This window comes from Trichosurus vulpecula, chromosome 3 (assembly GCF_011100635.1).
Source record: "Trichosurus vulpecula isolate mTriVul1 chromosome 3, mTriVul1.pri, whole genome shotgun sequence".
Taxonomy (NCBI): Eukaryota; Metazoa; Chordata; class Mammalia; order Diprotodontia; family Phalangeridae; genus Trichosurus; species Trichosurus vulpecula.
The window spans coordinates 158,724,044-158,743,189 of record NC_050575.1 but is presented as its reverse complement, the minus strand read 5'-3'; the positions used below and the strand labels follow the sequence as shown (position 1 = coordinate 158,743,189).

Below are 19,146 nucleotides of genomic sequence, written 5' to 3'. Positions count from 1 at the left end.
TCAAATTAGCCTAACAGAAAGATTGCTGAACTTATAGTTAAGATCATCTGGGTTCAAATCCTGCCGCTTTCAATCTGTGTGACCATGGGCAAGTCATTTAACCCCTCTAGTCCTCAGTTTCCCAATCTGAAAAATGTCAGGGTTAAACTAGATGATCTCTAAACTCTACCATTTTATCCTTTGTTCTTTTGTCATTTAGTCCTGTCCAACTAACTCTTCGTGTCCCCATTTGGGATTTTATAGATGAGGAAACTGGGGCAAACAGGGTTAAGTGACTTGCCCAGGGTCACACAGCTAGTAAGTGTCTGAGGCCAGATTTGAACTCAGAAAGATGAGGCTTCCTGACTCCAGGTACTCTATCCACTGCCCCACCTAGACACTTTGGGTATTGGACTACAGGGGTGGGGAACCTGCGGCCTCTAAGTCCTCAAGTGACAAATCCCCTCAGTAAAAGAATTTGTTCTGTAAAACTTGGACTCAGGGGGCAGCTAGGTGACGCTGTGAGTAGAGCACCAGCCCTGGAGTCAGGAGGACCTGAGTTCAAATGTGACCTCAGACACCTGACACACTTACTAGCTGTGTGACTTTGGGCAAGTCACTTAACCCCAATTGCCTTGTCTTCCCCCTCAAAAACTTGGACTCAATCAGAAGGCTGTTCCACACCCATGGTCTAGAAGATTTCTAATATCCCTTCCAGCTCTAAATTTTATGACCCTTTGCTTTTTCCCTATCAATTCTCGGGAAATTTATTTCTTTTTTTTGGTAAAGTGTTACTTTCTTGGGTCAGAGGGATAGAAACAACCCTTTCTGTTTCCTCCTTGTGATCCTGAGATTTCAGAGCCCTGTCCTCAGGAGGCCCAGAGGAAGAGCAGGCCTGGGATGCCAGGAGAATAGCTCTTCTCCCATGTGGAACAGGCGCTCTGGCTGCAGAACGTTCACATGGGGCCCCTGTGCCTGAGAGCGCCCAGGGCATCCTCAGATACCATTCCGCCGGCCTGTGTCCACAGAGTCAGGTTCTGTGTTCCTCTTGGTCTTAGGAAATTACAGAAGGCTAGAGGTAGAAAAGACCTTAGACCATAGGATGCAAGAGGTAGGTAGAAGGAACTTTAGAGCGTAGATGGATAAAACCATATAGGGATACCTGAGTTCAAATCTCTGCTCAGATGCTTCTCAGCCTCAGTTTTCTCGTGTATAAAGTGGGGCTGATAATAACAGCACCCACCTTACAGGGCTATCGTAAGGATCAAATGAGCCAACGTGTAGAAAGCTTTGCAAATTTTAAAGTTTAATATAAATGCTAGTTGAGGTCGTTATATTACACAGTCAATGGACTCCTGTGGCTGTTAGGCACTCCCACTGATGCTTTAGCAACACTAAATATGTTTGTAAGGATGATAATAAAAATTACTAGAACATATGCAATATAATTATCATTACATAATACAAACATCATATATTGATACATCATTATATATTATTGCACATTACATTATAATGTCTAATAATAATCACAGTCCTAATAATCATTATAATAACTCAGGGTGCTTTATAGTCTACAAAGTGTTTTCCTTATAACAGTCCTGTGAGGGTTATGATCCCCATTTTGCAAAGGAGGGAAACTGAGGCCACAGAGAGAGGAATTGACATGATGTGAACTGAGTCTGATGAATCTCAGTCCTGGGTTCTTTCCGTGGGGCCAATTGTCTTTGTTGAGTCATTTTAGTCATATCTGCCTCTCTGTGACCCCATTTGGGGTTTTCTTGGCAAAGATACTGGAGCGGTTTGCCATTTCCTTCTCCAGCCCATTTTACAGATGAGGAAACTGAGGCAAACAGGGTTAAGGGACTTACCCAGGGTCACCCGACTTGTGTCTGAGGCCAGAAGTGAACTTACAAAGATGAGTCTTTCTGATTCCAAGCCTATTGTTCTATCCAGTGCAGGACCACAGGACCAGGCTGCATCTCAAAAACAGGGAAAAGATTGGGCGTTCTGAACACACAAGTTAAAGCTGCTTAGAGTGGGGATGTTTCCTGAAAAATAGTAATTACTACCTTTTATTGTTTGCAAAACACTTTACATATATGACCTCTTTTGCTTGTTGCAGCCTTCCCACCAGCCCTGTGTAGTAGCCCCTTTATTCCTAGTCTCATTTTACAGATAGGGAAGCTGAGGCTCACAGAGGGGGAGCATAAGAGCCAGGATTCAGACTCAGAACTCCCATCTCCAAATCTAATAGGCCTCCGGGCCGTTGCTGCCTGCTTGTGATGGCTTAGCTCCTGTTCTTTGATTCCAAAGTCAACCTAGGAAGTCTCCTGAAACCTCAAGATTTCATAATTTCATGGATTTTGAACTGGAAGAGACTCTGGACATCATCCAAGTCCATCTCCCTCATTTCACCAGTGAGGAAGCTGAGCCTTAGAGGGGCTAAGTGATGTCCCTAAGGTTGTGTGGGCAGCAAAGCAGCAGGCCGGGGCTCTCAACCCAGGTCCCCTTTGCTCCTTCCTCCATCCCATAGGGCAGCAGACATGTTCCACATTATTTATACCAGTTTCCTTTTCCTCCCTTGCCATCCTCACTCCCAGAAAATAACTCTATATGGCTCTAAAGAAATAGGGTTCTTTTTTTCTAAGTTTCCCTAGAAAGCACGGAGAGGCTTTGCCTACCTCCTGCATGAAGGTCGGAAGAATGGAACCTTTTAAAGAATAGTAAATGAATGGCTTTTTCTTTCTCTTTCTTTCAGCAAAAGGTTCGACTTCTTCTACAAGGTAAGTGCAGGGTAGAGATGGGAAGGGGGAATCGGGTTTGCTTTTGTTTTCTTTAAATAAATGAAGGTGAGTCGCTGTGGTGAAGTAAATAGAGGAGACAGGAAGACCTGGGTTCGAGTCTTGCTTCTGACTCTTCTAGCTCTGTGACAATTCCCTTAGCCTCTCAGTACCCCTCAGCAGCTCTCCAGGACTGGAAGATGCTGGTCTGCATTTGTATTATGTTCCTCACTGGGAGGACCCTTTACTGATGAAATAACAGATGGGGAAACAAAAAAAGAAAAGTATTTGGCAATCCGAGGGCACATGTACTCACTACATCCCCACTCTGCGCTCTTTGTGTTTTGTTATGAAATCACTCTGCCTTGGTAACCTTCACTGACTTCCTCCTCTAATGCCTCATCAGAGCAGGGACGTGACTCAGGGTCCTGGAAGGCTGTGCCAGGCAGGGAGTCAGTCAGTCAACAAACATTTATTAAGCACTTACTGGGTGCCAGGCAGGTCCTACTAAACTGGAGAGGTGCCCAGTATGGGGACGCGCAGTCTGCTGGCCAAAGGCCGGCCTAAGTCCAGAGAGGCTTACTGCCAGAGGGTTGGCCACCATGAGGATGAATAGTGTTGACCAAATCAACAAAATGGAGAACCGTCTCCTCACAAATACCTCATGCCAGATGTTTTAAAGAGGGTGAACTTCAGTGTCGCTAAAATGCCCTGTTCCTAGAGGCATCTCAGTAATTCAGGCCTATAATCTATCAGGCAGTAAACATTTATTAAGCATTTACTGTGTGCCAAGCACCGAGCGTGCAAAGAAAGGGAAGAACAGCACCTGCCCCTGAGGGGCCTGCAGTCTAACAGGGGAGAAGACCACGTGCACACAACTAGGTACAAATGAGCTATTTACAGGATAAACTGGAAATTGTCAATGGAGGGAAAGAAGTAGAAATATGAGGGATCAGGAAAGGCTTCCTATGGAAGGTGGGATTTTAGGTGGGACTTGAAGGAAGCCGGGGGACCAGGAGGTAGAAAAGAGAATGGAGAGGTTCCAGGCCTGAGCGAGAGCCAGAGAAAATTTCCAGAGTCAAGAGATATGGAGTGTCTCATTTAGGAATGGCAAGGAGACCAGTGTCCCTACATCACTGAATATGTGTGGGGTGTGGGAGTGAGGGGAAGGTATAATAAGACTGGAAAAGGTAGGAGAAGCCAAACTGTGAAAGGCTTTAAATGCCAAATAGAAGAATTTATATTTAATGTAAAATTACTACAATATATGATTAAATGTCCCCAGCAGGGCAGCTAAATGGCACAGTAAAATAGAGCCCCAGGCCTAGAGTCAAGAAGATTTGAATTCAAATTCTGCCTCTGACATTTACTAGCTGTGTGTCTCTGGGCAAGTCACTTAGCCCGTGTTTGCCTCAGTATCCCCATCTGTAAAACGGGGATAATAGTAGCCCCTATCTCCCAGTTTTTTCGTGAGGATCATCAAAATGAGCTGATAATTATAAAGTGCTTAGCACAGAGCCTGCCCTGTACCAGGCGCTTAATAAATGTTAGACATTATTATATAATAAGATGCTAATAATGGCTAACATTTATTTAGCACTTTAAGGTTTGCAAAGCATTGTGCATGTGTTAGCTCATTCGATCCTCACAACCACCCTGGGAGGTAGGTGTTATCTTTGCCCAATTTACAGATGAGAATATAATCGAGAGAAATTAAGTAACTTGCCCAGAGTCACTCAGCTAGTCAGGGTTGTGTCTGAGGCTGGATTCGAACTCAGACCTAGCCCTGTATCCACTTGCCTTCTGATTACCTACCCTGCCTCTGTTCTCCACTTCCTCAAATCCATCTTATACATACCACCAACTCCATCTGCCTAAATCACTACTTTTATCAGGTCTCTTTTATCAGGTGCTCAAGAACCTTCCATGACTCCCCACTGCCTACAAACACAGCCTGGCCCGCTTAGCTTGTCATGTAATGGCCCATCACATTCAGCTTAGCTTGGTATAGTGGGACGAGCATTAGCCATGAAAATAGCACCTGAGTTCAAATTCTGCCTCGGCTACTACTGCCTGAGCAGCTGAATTTGGGTAAGAGATTTAACCTGTCTGGGCCTCAGTTTTCCCATCTGTTATATGATAGGGTTGGACTAGATGGTTCAGAGATCCCTTCTAGTTCTGTAATGATGTTATTACCTTTCTAACCTTATCTCTCGTTATTCCCCATGGTCACCTTGGTCCCTATAATGTCCCCCTAAACGTGCTTCCACAGTATTATTGTCTGTGCGTTCCTCGCTCCTCGGGAATGTCCTCTCCCCCCATGGAGATCTCCTGTCTTTCAAAGTCCGCCACTTCCTTCGGGAAGCCTTCCCTGATTGCCCGGCTCGTGGCATTCTCTTTAATGACTCCCACAGCCCTCGCCGACTTTCTGAATCTAAAGCATTTACAGCTAGGTCCCAATTAGTGTAAATGACGACTCCCTTGAAGCGTTTGAATTATTTGAATCTGCGCTGCCTATTTCCATTGGGATGAAACCAATTACCTTATGTTATACAATTATAAGTTAGAATAGTACACATTTAAATACAGGCGGCACTTCACAGGCTGCATTGTTCGCACTGATCGGGGCCTGGCTGCAGGGCAGATGACCTTGCAGTTAGTTTTGCTTGCACATACATGCCTTATGTGTCTCATTCCCCTATTCCACGGTGAGCTCCTAAAGGATGGGGATTGTGTGTCGTCAGATGGGCAAGACCTAGCACAGCATCCTGCCCCAAAAGCTTAGCGACGTTTGTTGACTGACCTTATTTTTCCTCCCCACAGAAAGGCACAGTGGTCCCGATGCTGTCGTTTGTGTTTCATACCTTTCCGTAGGTTTCTAACCAAACCTCCCCAAGAGCTGTGGCCGAGTCCAGAACTACTCGGAGTAGAGCTTAATATTTGCCTCCCATTAAGTGACCAACTCTCTCTTGAGGCTCCTAGTTCATCAGCTTTCAGAGTCTATCAGTGTTTAAGCCCAAAGCAAGATAACTCAGCAGCCAAGCTGTGAGGCTCCCCCTTCGGACTCAGAGCATTTCTCCAGGTTATAACTGAAATAGGATGTCTCGCTCTATAAGCAGGATGGTTAACCTGGGCTCTACATACCTTAAGAGTCCATGAACTTAGATGGGGAAAAAATTTATTTCTTTATTTCAATAGAATTGGTTTCATTTGTAATCCTGTGTATTTATGTATTAAAAGTTACTATTCTGAGAAAGAGCCTATAGGTTTCACCAGATTGCCAGAAGAGTCCCCGATACCTAAAAAAAAAAAGAAGAGTACCCCTGCTTTACAGGACAGAGAACCATAGGATCAGAGATTTAGAGCAAAAACAGACTTTAGAGGCCATTAAGTTCAAACCCCACCTCCCTCCCATCCCCATTTTACAGATGAGGAAACTGAGGCACAGAGAAATTAGGTGACTTGCCCAGGGTCACACAGTATCTAAGGCAAGATTTGAACCCAGATCTTACCAACACCAAGTCTAATACTTCATTCACTAAGCCACAGTGCCTCTATATACAGGCAGAGCATACTGTCTATAATCTGTCAGGGCCCGGGAACATAAACATTCATTCAACAAACATTTATTAAATGTCTACTGTGCCTAAGGCTTTGCTCTAGAGATGCTGGGAGATGCCAAGATGAATAAGTCATGGTCCTTGCCTTAAAGGAGACCAAAGTCTAGCAGAAAAGAAGAACCAGGAACACACACATAGCTGCAAGTAGAAAGACAAATGATGAGTCTCCTGCCTTACCCAGGAGAGGTGGTATGGTGTCATAGAAGAATCACTGGCCTTGGAATCACAAGCTGTAGGTTTGAGATGCAGGTCTTTGGCTGCCAGCTCTGTAAGCTTAGGAAGGTCACCTAATTTTTCTGAGCCTCGGCTTTGTCAGAATAACAATAATTTAATTGGGCACTGTGATTCGGGATCCTCCAGTCAGGTGTACTCACCCCCGGGGAGGGGAAGTGTTTCTGTGGAAACATGGGATTTGTCATGCTCAGTGATTGCTACCTGGGCTTGATGCTCTGTCACAGCCAAGATTAACTTTTGTGGACAGACCCTGTTGCTCAACATTGATAATATCCAGTCTGTTGTCCCCTGGACCTCGAGTTTCATGCTTGAAGATCAATCGCACCCAGGCAGAATAATAACAGTGCCTGTTTCTAAAGTATTTGCCAGTTTCTACAGTGCTGTCCTAACCTAGATAGCACAACTGTAAAATCCCCATTTTACAGAGGCGGAAGCTGAGGCTTCGGGAAGTAAAATGGCTTGCTGAGATTCACATAGCTAATAAGCCGAGGCTGAGATTTTAATTCATCTCTATTCCAAGACAAAGGCTCTTTCTACTACAAGGTGCTACTCAGGGAAAAATTTGAGGATGATCATTGCTCACATTTCTATATTACCTTAATGTTTACAAAGTGATTTTCTCCCAGTAGCTCTGTGAGCTAGGCGGTACAAGTGCTATTATCCCCACTTTACAGAGTCAGGGAGTTGAGGCTTAATGGGGTGAGGGGATTCATCCCAATCACCCAGCTAGTAAGTGGGACTCCTCATCAGCTCTTTCCATGATACTGCATTGCTTGGGAACCAAGAGCACGGTGATATCTTAGTTCAGACCCATGGGGGTCACTGTCCTTGAATAGCATCCATTAAAGTGAGCTGTGTCACTGGTCTCGAACTACAAAATGAAGCAGTTTTGCTGATTTATCTGATGTATTCCTTCTTGGCCTTCTCTTCTAGATTACATGAGCCGGAAAAAAATGCCAGAGACCTAAGCCAGGTACGTACGGTGCTTCCCGAGGCTCTCTTCTTGAAGGACTCAGCAACAGAGATTTTTGTAAAAGGAATGGGCTAAAAATGAATGCTGAATGGAATTAGTGGAGGTTTGGGGGCAGAGGGAAAATAGTTACTGGGTGGTGTAAATGCCAAGAGAAGAGGGCTGCTGTTTCTATATCTTAGCCTTTGGGAAGTCTGCCCACTCAGACCGATCTGTCCTTGAATGACAGACTTCTTAGGCAGAGGTCCAGCCACACCTCCTCATTTTGTACCATTCTTGTCCCTGTCCTCCTAGAAATCTTCCCAAGAGGATTCTCCCAGCAGAGGTCTTTCTACAGCTTTTTAATATTTCATGTAAGCCAGGGTAGTGCACGGCTACTGCCAGTCTTTTACCCATCAGTCTTGGCACACCGCTGACCCTCCTTCTTTTCCAGTCATCCATATCCTTGATGGCTTACGATGACAGAGAAAGGAATCTGGGTCACACATTGTGCTTGTAATTGCTTTGGGATCCAGATTCAATTCAGTAAATGGCACCCTACTTCAGACTCTCTATTTGACTCTCTGGGCAGACAGGAAGTAATAATTGACATTTCTTATCACTTTAAGGCTTAAAGTAACAATAATTCATATTTTATAGCTCTTACTATGTGCCATCTCATTTAATTGTCACAATAAGCTGATGAGAAGGGTCTATTATTATCGCCATTTCAAAACTGAGGCAAACAGAGTTAATGGACTTGGCCAAAGTCATGCAATTAATAAGTGTCTGAGGCATGATGTGAACTCAGGTCTTCCTGGCTCCAGGATCAGTGCTCCATCATCTACTGTACCACCTGTACCAGGCTCCTAGCTGCCTCCTATTCCTTAGACCCATACTGTGAGGTAGGTAGTGAGGGTTATGGTGCCTGTTTTATATTTTTGGAAATTAAAACCCACCCAGAAAGGTCACATTAATTTCCTGGGCTCACCCAGCTAATAATGGTGCAAGCTCTGGCTGTTTGAACACAAGGCTCCTGACTCCCACCTCCTTTCCACTGTGAAACCCTGCCTTCCTCTACTTGATAATAATTCAACCAAGCTATTTCTAGAGTTTTTTGTTTCTTTGGTGCTGAGGTTATGTATAAGTACCCTGTCTAGGGCCCAGTTCCTTCAGAAATCTCTCCCCAGCTGCTTGGTTTTGCTCTCATGGATTACCGTTGTCTGCCCCCACCCCCACCACCACAGACACTATTTAACCAAGGTCATACTTACTAAGATTATCACAACTCTGGCACTCGTGGATCCTTAGGCCCTCCCCTGAGCTTACAGTGCAAGAGCCCTGGTCATGCTTGACATTGTCCATCCTCACCTATATTTTAGATTTAATCTTTGGAAGTGAATTTGGTGCTGGTGCCAGCACAGACCTGGAATTCCTGGAACATGGTGTTCTGTCCGTTGATCAAAAACAGCACAGACGATAGCCAGAGGTTGTGACTCACCAGTCGTGGCATTGGATCACCTTTAGCAAGGGCGATTGCTAAGTGCTGGAAAGGAGTCTCTCTTCCAGACTCATTATCTTTTTATTAGAAGGCCTGTAGAAAGAACATGTCCACTAATAATGAGACCCAGCTTAGAGTCCTGGCCATGCTGCTAACTCGCCATGTTTCCTAGGATGAAAAATTTCTCTTCCTTGGTCTTCAGTTTCCTCCTTGGTAAAATGACTGGGTAGGACAGGGTGACTGCTGAGATGCTGATGTGCAGCCTAGATTTTGAGAAAGCAGCATTCAGAGGAGTAATGGGGGGTAGTATCTCATGGGCTAAAATTCTACAAGAGAAGCCAGCCCAGGAGGGATGGGAAGACATCTGATTACATTTTACTCCTAATGCTCTAGCTTAAGATCTTTGGAGATTCTGACTTTGTCGTCCATTGCAATGGTGTCAAACTCAAATAGAAACAGGGGCCCCTTAAGATCCCTGCAGGCCACAGTATTGACTTAGAAAATTACATATCAAAATTGTTTTTGTTTAGTTGTGCCTGACTCTTCCTGACCCCATTTAGGGTTTTCTTGGCAAAGACACATTTCCTTCTCTAGCTCATTTTACAGAAGAGGAAACTAAGGCAAACAGGGATAAGTGACTTGCCCAGGTCACACAGCACAAGGAAGTCACCAGCCAACTTGGATTTTTCAAAAAGATATGTATATGGCTAATGTGGAAGTATGTTTTGCACGACTTCACGTATAATCGATATCTCATGTTGCTTGCTTTCTCAATGAGTTGGGGAGGGGCTGGAGGGAAAGAATTTGGAATTCAGAATTTTTAAAAAATGAATGTTAAAAACAATTATTGCTAAAGATATGTATAGAAAGTGGAAGGAACACGAGATGGCAGAGGTTGCCATGGTACAGTCCTAGAAAAATAGTATCAGAGGTGCCAAAGCTCAGAAGGAGCGGAGTCTAGCAAAGAAGCAAAAGTCAACAAAAGAGGGAGTTTTCATCTATTTTGGGGGGAAAACAGAAGATCAAAGAAGGGGTAAGACTATTGCATGGAGCAGATGGGGCAGTGATAGAAAGCAGGCAGAGCGAGCTGTTCAGTTCTTCTCCTTCCTGTTTTCGCTAAAATGGAGAATGCCCAAATGACAGAATAAAAATGGCTAACAGGAAATTCACGTCCAAGATAAGTGAAGAGATAGTAAAAGAGCTTCCCTTTCCTCCTCTCGCCCCCCACCCCCACCCCAGCTGCCCCTGATGAATTCACTGAACCACGTCTTTGGCCACGAAGAGAACTGACAGGCGCAATCACTGAATCGCTGTTGGTGACCTTTGAAAGAAGGTAGAAAATAGGAGAAGTCCTGCAGGACTAGAGAAGGGCTAATGTCCCAATTTAAAAAAAAAAAAGGGAACGATAATAGAGTCTGTGACCTGTAGACCAGTGAATTTTGACTTCACTTTCTCTAATGAATCATTAGATAAATGGTCAGTGAACATTAGCAAAGGAAGCAGTCATTACAAAGAACCAGCATGGCTCATGGACCAGTCATGCCAGACTAACCTCATTCCCTTTTTTGACACTGTTGCTAAGCTAGTAGATCAGAGGAATGCTGTATATGTGGTTTACCTGGGTTTTAGCAAAGCATTTGATAAAATATCATGTACTGTTCTTATAGAAAACATGGTGGGTGGTGGATTAGACCAGAAATCTCAAACATGTGGCATGAAGCCCATAATCCTCTTGAGTGGAGCCTGAACCAGATTGAAATGTAATTGGGAAATACTTGACAAAATTAAAATACTATTGAACACAGATCATTTTTAATTTGGGGCAGCTAGGTGGTGCTGTGCCAGGTCTGGGGTCATCTTCCCCATCTTCCTGAGTTCAAATCTGACTGACCTCAGACACTTACTAGCTGTGTGACCTGGGCAAGTCACTTATCCCTGTTTGCCTTAGTTTCCTCATCTGTAAAATGAGCCTGAGAAGGTAATGTGTCTTTGCCAAGAATACCCTAAATGGGGTCAGGAAGAGTCAGGCACAACTAAACAAAAACAATTTTAATATGTAGTTTTCTAAGTCAATACTGTGGCCTGCAGGGATCTTAAGGGACACCACAGCACTGGATGACAAAGTCAGAATCTCAAAAGATCTTAACAAGCTAGAGCATTAGGAGTAAAATGTAATCAGATGAAATCCAAGAGGGATAAGTGTCAAGACTTAGACTTGGAGTCAAAGAACAGTTTCACAAATATTTGATGGAAGAGGCATGGCTAATTAGTAGCTCATCTGAAAAAGATCTGGGGTTTCTAGTGGACTGAAAGCTGCATAGGAATCAGCAGAATAAAGTGGCAGCCCCAAAAGCTAAAGCCATCATGGGCTATAGAGAGAGGGGCAGAGGGGATCATCCCTCTGCATTCAGCCCTGGTCATTCCACATCTAAAGTGTGTGTGTTCATTCCTGGGCACCACAGTACAATCTGGATACACAGGATAATCTGAAGAATGTCCAGAAGAGGCAGCCAAGATAGTAGAGGGCCTTGAGTCTATGTCATGAAGTTCCATTGGGAACGTCCTGTTTAAAGAAGACAAAACTCTTGGGCAGGGTCTTCAGGTATTCCAAGGTTTTTTATTTGGAGCAGAGATTAGACTGGTTCTATTTTACCTTAAAGAGAGCAGAAGCATGGGTAGAGGTTGCAAGGTGGCGAATCTAGGCTAGATGTCAAGAAAAATATCTAATAATGAGAGTGGTCCAGAAATGGCATGGGCTGCCTCGGGAGGGGATGGGTCTTCCCTCACTGGAAGTCTTCAGGCATAGATTGGATGACCACATGTTGGATATGTTCATAGGAATTACTTTGGGTGAATTGGACTAGATTGTTGTTAAATAATGCTACCAATAATAGCTAATAGTAAGCATTATTAGCACTTCCAGGTTTGCAAAGCCTCACAGCACTGTGAGGTAAGTACTATGATTAGACCTATTCTACAGATGAGGACAATGAGGTTGAGAGGTTAAGTGATCTGCCCGCTTTAGTGACTGGCAGTATTTCAACACAGATCCAGCTCTCTATCCGCCATCCCATGCCTTAGCTGCTTCTCTGAGATTCCTTTTCGGTTTTAAGATTCTTAGATTCTGTGACTTCCCGCAGCTTTGACAGTCTGTGTTCTACAGTCCCTTCCAGCTCTTTGTTGTTCGGTCGTGTCCGACTCTTCGTGACCCGCTGGACTGTAGCATGCCAGGCCTTCTATCCTCCACTATCTCTATGAGTCTAGTTTCCATGACACTTTCTGTCCATCTCCTTCTCTGCTGTTCCCACATCTTTTTGCCTTTCATCTTTCCCAGCATCAGAGTCTTTTCTAATGAGGCTCGTCTTCTCATTACGTGGCCATAGTATTTAAGCTTCAGCTTCAGTATTTGACCTTCCAGTGAATAGCCTGAATTAATTTCTTTTAAGTATTGACTGATTTGATCTCTTTGCTGTCCAAGCGACTCTCAAAAGTCTTCCCCAGCACCACAATTTGAAAGCGCAGCATTCAGCTCTCCTTATCGCCCAACTCACACAGCCATACATTGCTCCGAGAAAGACCATAATTTTGACTATACGGATCTTTGTCGGCAAGGTGATGTCTCTGCTTTTTAGTATGCTGTCCAGATTTGCCATAGGTTTCCTTCCAAGGAGCAAGCGTCTTTTAATTTCATGGCTGTAGTCGCTGTCTGTGACTTTGAACCCAAGAATATAAAATCTGACACTGCTTCCATTTCTTCTCCCTTTATTTGCCAGGAAGTGATGGGACCAGTTGCCAAGATTTTGCATAAGTGTGAGCTAGATTCATTACCTGTACCGCATTCAGCTGTTCAATTCCCAAAGGATTCCTATTACCAGATATCAGTTTGCTTTCAGGATCAGAATGCTATTAGGATATGTTTCCCATAAATGATTGAGTCACCTGGGCACAATGGGGAAAAATCAAAGTGCTAGAGATCTCGGAATAAGATGGAATCCTAGATAAGCATATTACAGAAGACAAAGGGGTTTGTAGAGAGTGGAGCCCTCGTTTCGCTAGGGGCTTAAAAGGAGGGGCTGTAGACCCTAATTTGGATACATTCATAGGATATAAAGCTAGAAACGCTAGTAGACATCAGCTAGTCAGCCCCATTAAATGCCTGTTGTTTGACAAACGTACTTCTGCTCTGATACTGTTGGCTGACTTCTGATCCCTAGCTGTTTTCCCAGACTTCAGTGCTTCCTATCAAGAGGACAAAGTATAGTAACATTAAGTCGAAAGATTGAAGTTCAAGCCCGAGCTCAACCGCTCACCTCCTCTCTGGGCTTCAGATTCGTTCTCAGTAAATGAGGAGGTTGGGTTGGGCAGTCACCAACATCTCTTTTGCTTCCAAGTGCATTGACCAAATTCTCTGTTGCTCTGTTGTCTAGATCCAGGATGCAAATGATATCAACAGTGACATCACCTATGCAGATCTGAACCTGCCTAGAGGTAAAAAGAGCGCCCCTCGAGCTGTGGAGACCAACAGCCAGACTGAGTACGCCAGCATCCAGACTGGCCCATCCCCTCAGCGAGAGGATAACCTGACCTACGCAGACCTGGACATGGTCCACCTGAATCGATCATCCAAGAAGCCTGCAGCCAGACCCGAAGAATCGTATTCAGAATATGCCAGTGTCCAAGTCCAGAGGAAGTGAACGCCGCTTCTGGGTTGCTGGTTTCACGGGGCGGCGGCAGTGGCAGATCAGGAAGGCTCTTGCTGGAGCGCTACAAAGTTGGCGGCACAGCCCCCCAGGAAGTGCGGTGGAAGTGCCCGCCAATCTCTGCTTACCGCGAAAGCTGCGTCCTTTGGGACCCATTGATGAGGGGGGAGGATGGCCCCACATTGCTCTCCACTGTACACTAACTCATGAGCTTGGTGTGCACTTCCACCAAGGGACCAAGGGCTTTGGGGCAAGCTACGTTTCAAACATTTCCAAATGCAGAGGGTGACATTCCAAAACTAAAGTTGAGTAAAGGAACAGAAATCTGGGAGATTGCTGCCCCTCCCCCCTGTGGTGACATCACAATGGCCTGGGAGCACAGGCTCCCCTCCCTGCCCCAGCCCAGCCTGCCCTGCTGGGATGGGGGCACACTCTTTAGACAGATCACCTTCATGGCTTTTCAGTAACACAGTCACTGACTCCAGTGTCCCCCTAACTATGTTCTTCCAGGGCAAAACACGAAGGAAAAGCCTACCCTCTCTTCTCCCAACCCACCTGTGACTGCACGTTGCTCTAGGAGAAAATTCTCCAGATTCTTTTTTGCAGAGAGGCTGGAAAAAAAACTTTGTGAACTGTTCAGTGAGACTTGGCTAGGGGTTATGGTCAGGCTTCCCAGCTCTCCTGCTTGTGTTCCAGGACAGACTTGGTGTGTCTGTCAGGAGAGGTGGACCTTCAGACTAAATCAGAACACCTACTTACACAACTCACTTTTGACTAAGGGTCGTGTGTAACTTGACTCTCCCCTGGACAACCCTCCCCCAAACTCAGTTGTCCCAGCTGTAACTCCATACAGACACGCCTCTCATTTCTAGACCTGAATTTTGCTTCCAGCCCACACTAACACAGCAATGCCTCGCTGCTGTTTACTCCTGTAAATTATTAAGAAATGTGAAATGTGCAATCTTGAAACCAAGGTGTTAGAAAATTTGATCTGTGGTTTTTTTTTTCTTTTAAGCATTATATTGGCTCTTTGTCATGTGTTGAAGTCCTGTGTTGCACATGGTTGAGTCTTACAGGGTGTAGGAGGGTTTATCCTTTGCTGTTCAGGATGAGTTTTCTTGAAGCAGAAACAGAATTCTATACAGTTACCAGAAGATTACTGGGCAGATAGCCACAGTCCAGCTATTCCTTGGGGGCACCTTGCTTTCTGAGTGTGATTAAATTGGCGATGATGACTTTGGTGGGATGGAGCAAGTGCCCTGTGGCCGATACTTCTGCTAACCTTAGCCTTTGCCATAAGCAGAGCTGCTGAGACAATGTCTCCAGCAATTTGGGGGGGCAGCATCCTTGGTTGTGTGAGCTAGTGGATAGGCTGCCTGAAAATGCCCAAACCAAGCTCCCACCCAGCTCCAACACTAGCTCACTAAGTGGCCCTAAAAGAGTCACTTAGTCTGGTGCCTCAGTTTCTCCACCTGTAAAATGAAAATGAGAAGATTTGCTACCAATCTCTATAAAGCACTTTATGATTCTGGAGTCCAGGGGACCATTTAGGTGAATTATTCTCCTCGCAGAAGCAGCTAAAGAGCCAGCACCATAGCTCTGGAACCTGTCTTCTCCGGGACACCCCCTTCTGTTTCTGCTCTTTGCAACTGCCAGAGTGAAGCTGGACCAGACAGAGAAGCAGAGAGTTACTGGAGGGCAGTGAAGCCAGTCTCAGCTCCTCCCTCGTCCTCCCATCTCCAAAGCTGTGGCATAGGCTAATGGCTTCTCCTGATTTTCCAGCAGTGACACCAATTACCATCCTGTCATTCAGACTGTGAAACAGATCTTCTAGATGGAAAGCTGACGGGGTGAGGGGATGGTGGAGCCAGGAATCCAGGGAGGGCAGATGTTGCATGACCTGTTTTGACTGTGTTGACACATTAACTGTTCAATCTTTTCCAGCTAAATGCAAATATCCCCACTCTCCCAGGGTTCAACGACTCTATCCAGAATTCTTGGCTAGGTGAGTCAGAAATAAGACATTGGCCTAGAGAGAACCTTGCCCCTCGCCCCAAGTGAGACCTTTCTCTGGAACATTTTATGTTCCTGGCATTAACATGGCTGTTTGGGGGACAAGATTGCGGTTCCCAGCACAAGACTCATGCTGCTTGGCATGTGAAGAAGTGAAGGAAGTATCTGATTAAACATGCAGCACGACCATAATTGTTGCCGTAATCAGTGTCATCTGTGGGGTTTGTTTTAGGTGGCTCGACAACCACCAGCCAGGAACATCTGGTGAAATCATTCCCTTTTCTCATGTAGGTCCTTCCGGAACCCAAAAACGTTGGCTTGCAAACTGCCTCCCTCATCCCCACTCAGCTTCCTTCACTGGAAACACCATCGTATTTGAGGAAAACATTCTCAAATCCTCTTGTTCTCTTGGTGCCATCATTTTTTGTGTGTGTCTTTTATCGGGGTAAGGGGTGGTATTGGGGGGAGACGAGGATGGAAAGAAGCCAAAGGAAATAGAGAGCTTTAGCTTTAGCTCAGCTGCTTTGAGAGAGATCTGTGCAGAGACAGTATGATGGTGCTCAGGTGAGGAAGAAATAGAAACATGAGAAGAAATGGAGTGTCCAAGGTTTCTTTGAAGAACACCGGGAAGGAGCCAGGCCCCGATTTGTATATACTTGCTTCTTAAACTTTTTTGGCTTGCAAAATATTTTTGTAATAAAGATTTCCGGGAAATAATAATTTGAAAAGTTGAAAAAAAGTCTATTGTCTTCGTTTGTATCCTTAATGGCTATGGTCTAAGTGGTCCCTTGGGATATGTACAGAACAGGTTGAATGCCCCATATCCTCACTGAAAGAGCATTTATTAATTGCCTACCATGTTCAGAACAGAAAAGAAATAGTCCCTGTCCTCAAGTAGTTTCCATTCTGCCATTTTCAAAGTTTCCTGCAATGTTTTCTAATCCTCCCAAAATGATCCCCTGCCAAAGCCCTGTCATTGTATCATGGCCCTGATTCTGGGTTCTCGAAGGGGAGCACAGACTCTGGGTTGTCCCTACTAAGCTGAAAAGGAGGGAGCCAGTGATGGACAGAGTGTATCTGTCTTTGGACGACCAGCGAGATGGGGAGCTCACAACCAGAAGGCTGAGTGAATTTTCTTCAGCTGCAATGACTCACAGAGAATAGATGTTCAGTCAAAGGCTGTGATCTTATTATTGGTGGGAGCAGCCACCCACAAAGAAAATTGGGTTCTAGGAAGTGACCAGAGCTCGTGTAAATGCTGAAGCACAGCTGTGCCCATCACCCAAGGGGCGCACCTGAGCTGCTGCTAAATCCCTGCCCACATGACCTCCTAAGGCCACAGGCTTTAGGGCTAGCAGGGACCTTTGGGACCGTTGCCACAGCCTCTCATTTCCTAGAGGACGAGGTGGCCCAGAGAGGGACTCTTTCTGCTGTATACCATGCTGCATTCCCCTGACTAGCTTTGCTTACTACAGGTACATAAGCCTAGCTCCTGGGAAACTTGCAATCCTCTGTTAATACTAGTCATAATGCTAATGGCTTACATTTACATAGTACTTTAAAAAAGAAAATACTTAACTCTATGAGTACAACCAGACAGGTATGATTAACCCTCATTTTACAGCTGATGAAACCTAGGCTCAAAGTATCTAAAGTGACTTGCCCACAGTCACACAGCTAGAGCATTTTAGATCCAGAATTTGAACTTGGGGCTTCTGACTCCAAATTCAGCACTCTTTGCAGTCTCTACTGCCACCTTGGTATCCTGACTTTAAAATCATAGATTTAGAGCTGGAAAGGACATCAGAGGCCACCTAATCCAACCCCTTCATTTTATGGATGACAAAATTGGGGCATGGAGAAACTGATTGCCCAAGACTACAGCTAGTAAATATCTGAGGTAAGATTTGGACTCGGGTCTCTTCCTGACTCCCCACACAGTGCCCTATCCATTACACAACCCTACCTCTCAACATTAAGCAGGGTAGAGGCTGCATCACTTCTAAGATTTAGACTTCCTGCCAATGTCTACCTCGAATAAGACCTGACACAAACAACATTTTCTTTGTGTCCTTTCACCTTGAGTTTTTGTGGAGTTTCTCCTTCTAATGTCTCTGTCTTCCGCTGATGAGGCACAGCAGTGAAATGTCAGGAAGGCACTGGAGCAGAAAGGACATCCCGGCACTCAACCATCATCCTTGCAACGACTTGGGTTGAGGGATAGACTTTGGGCATTGTGGAAACCAAAAGGGCAGAGTCACAGACAAACAAGATAGGTGCTGAATACAACCACCGTGTCTGCAAACTTAAAGGCAATCCCCAGGGATCGCAACTGAGCAAAGCAGGCAGGTGACATGGAGGCAGCATGAAGAAGTACTTCCTAGACATTAGGGTTGTGCAAACATAGAAGGGCCGTTCCAGAAGCATTTAAGCAGAGATTAGTTGCCCAGCTTTAGGAAATACTGTAAAATTCCTGATTCAGATAAGAATTGAGCAATATAGACTCCTTAGGTCTCTTCCAAATCTACAATTCTTATAGGATTCCTGGGCAGTGTAGTATGGTGGGACTGGCATTTGAAAACCTGGGTTTTAGCCTCGGCCGTACCACTAACTGGCTGTATGACCTTGGGTAAGTCCTTCCCCATGTCTGAGGCTCAGTTTCCTCATTACTGCTTTGCAGGATTAGAGTAGAAGGTTTCAAAGTGTCCTTCCACCTCCAAGATTCAGTGATTTCTCTGTGTATGCAGCACAGAAGTATTGTTGGTTTTCTGTGAAGGTTGCACTCCCACACAGTGGGAGTATAATGATAATAATGAGGTATTATGGAAGATGCCATTAATGATCCACCACCAGGAGGGCATACATTCGAGTTTATCTTTCCAAAAGGGAAGATGAATTCCTACTGGTGTCAGAGACATAACTAGGGCAGGGTGACTGAGGCTTTTCCCCAGGGCGCTGAATTTAGCAGTCACTGAAAGCACATGCAGTCCTCAAGAGCATAAAAACAATAGACTTTAGTGCCTAGTTGGCAATAAGAAAGTTAAAATAGGAAACGACCAAATGGGCAGATTGCTCTCCCCATGCCTGTACTCCCAGAAGAGCTCCTCTTCTGCCGGCCCTTTCCACAGCAAGACCCTGGGGCCTTCGCTTCCCCCGCCTCCCCCAACCACCCAACTGAACCAAGGGCACCATTTTCTTTAACTTGCCCCATTTGCAAGAATGGCCAGTTACAGGCCTCATTGATGTCGTGAGAGGTCCTGTGACATAGCAGAGAGAGCTAATGAGACCTGAGTTCCAACCTCAGTTCTGTCACTGACTTGCTATGTGACTTTGTGTGGTCAGGTACTAAGATCCTACTTCCAGTTGT

The 19,146-nt window shown here is 45.1% G+C and overlaps 1 protein-coding gene across 4 annotated transcripts in view; it reads left to right on the top strand.

Moving 5' to 3' along the window:
* The window catches only part of SIRPA (signal regulatory protein alpha), an 83,886-nt gene extending 67,368 nt beyond the window's left edge, over positions 1 to 16,518 (top strand). For all 4 annotated transcript variants that reach the window (XM_036751550.1, XM_036751553.1, XM_036751552.1 and 1 more), the window contains exons 7-9: positions 2,741 to 2,765; positions 7,550 to 7,589; positions 13,494 to 16,518. In XM_036751550.1, the coding sequence (XP_036607445.1) occupies positions 2,741 to 2,765; positions 7,550 to 7,589; positions 13,494 to 13,760 (332 nt within the window). In that variant the 3' untranslated portion in view covers positions 13,761 to 16,518. The remainder of the gene's footprint in view (positions 1 to 2,740; positions 2,766 to 7,549; positions 7,590 to 13,493) is intronic.
* Positions 16,519 to 19,146: the final 2,628 nt, after the last annotated feature.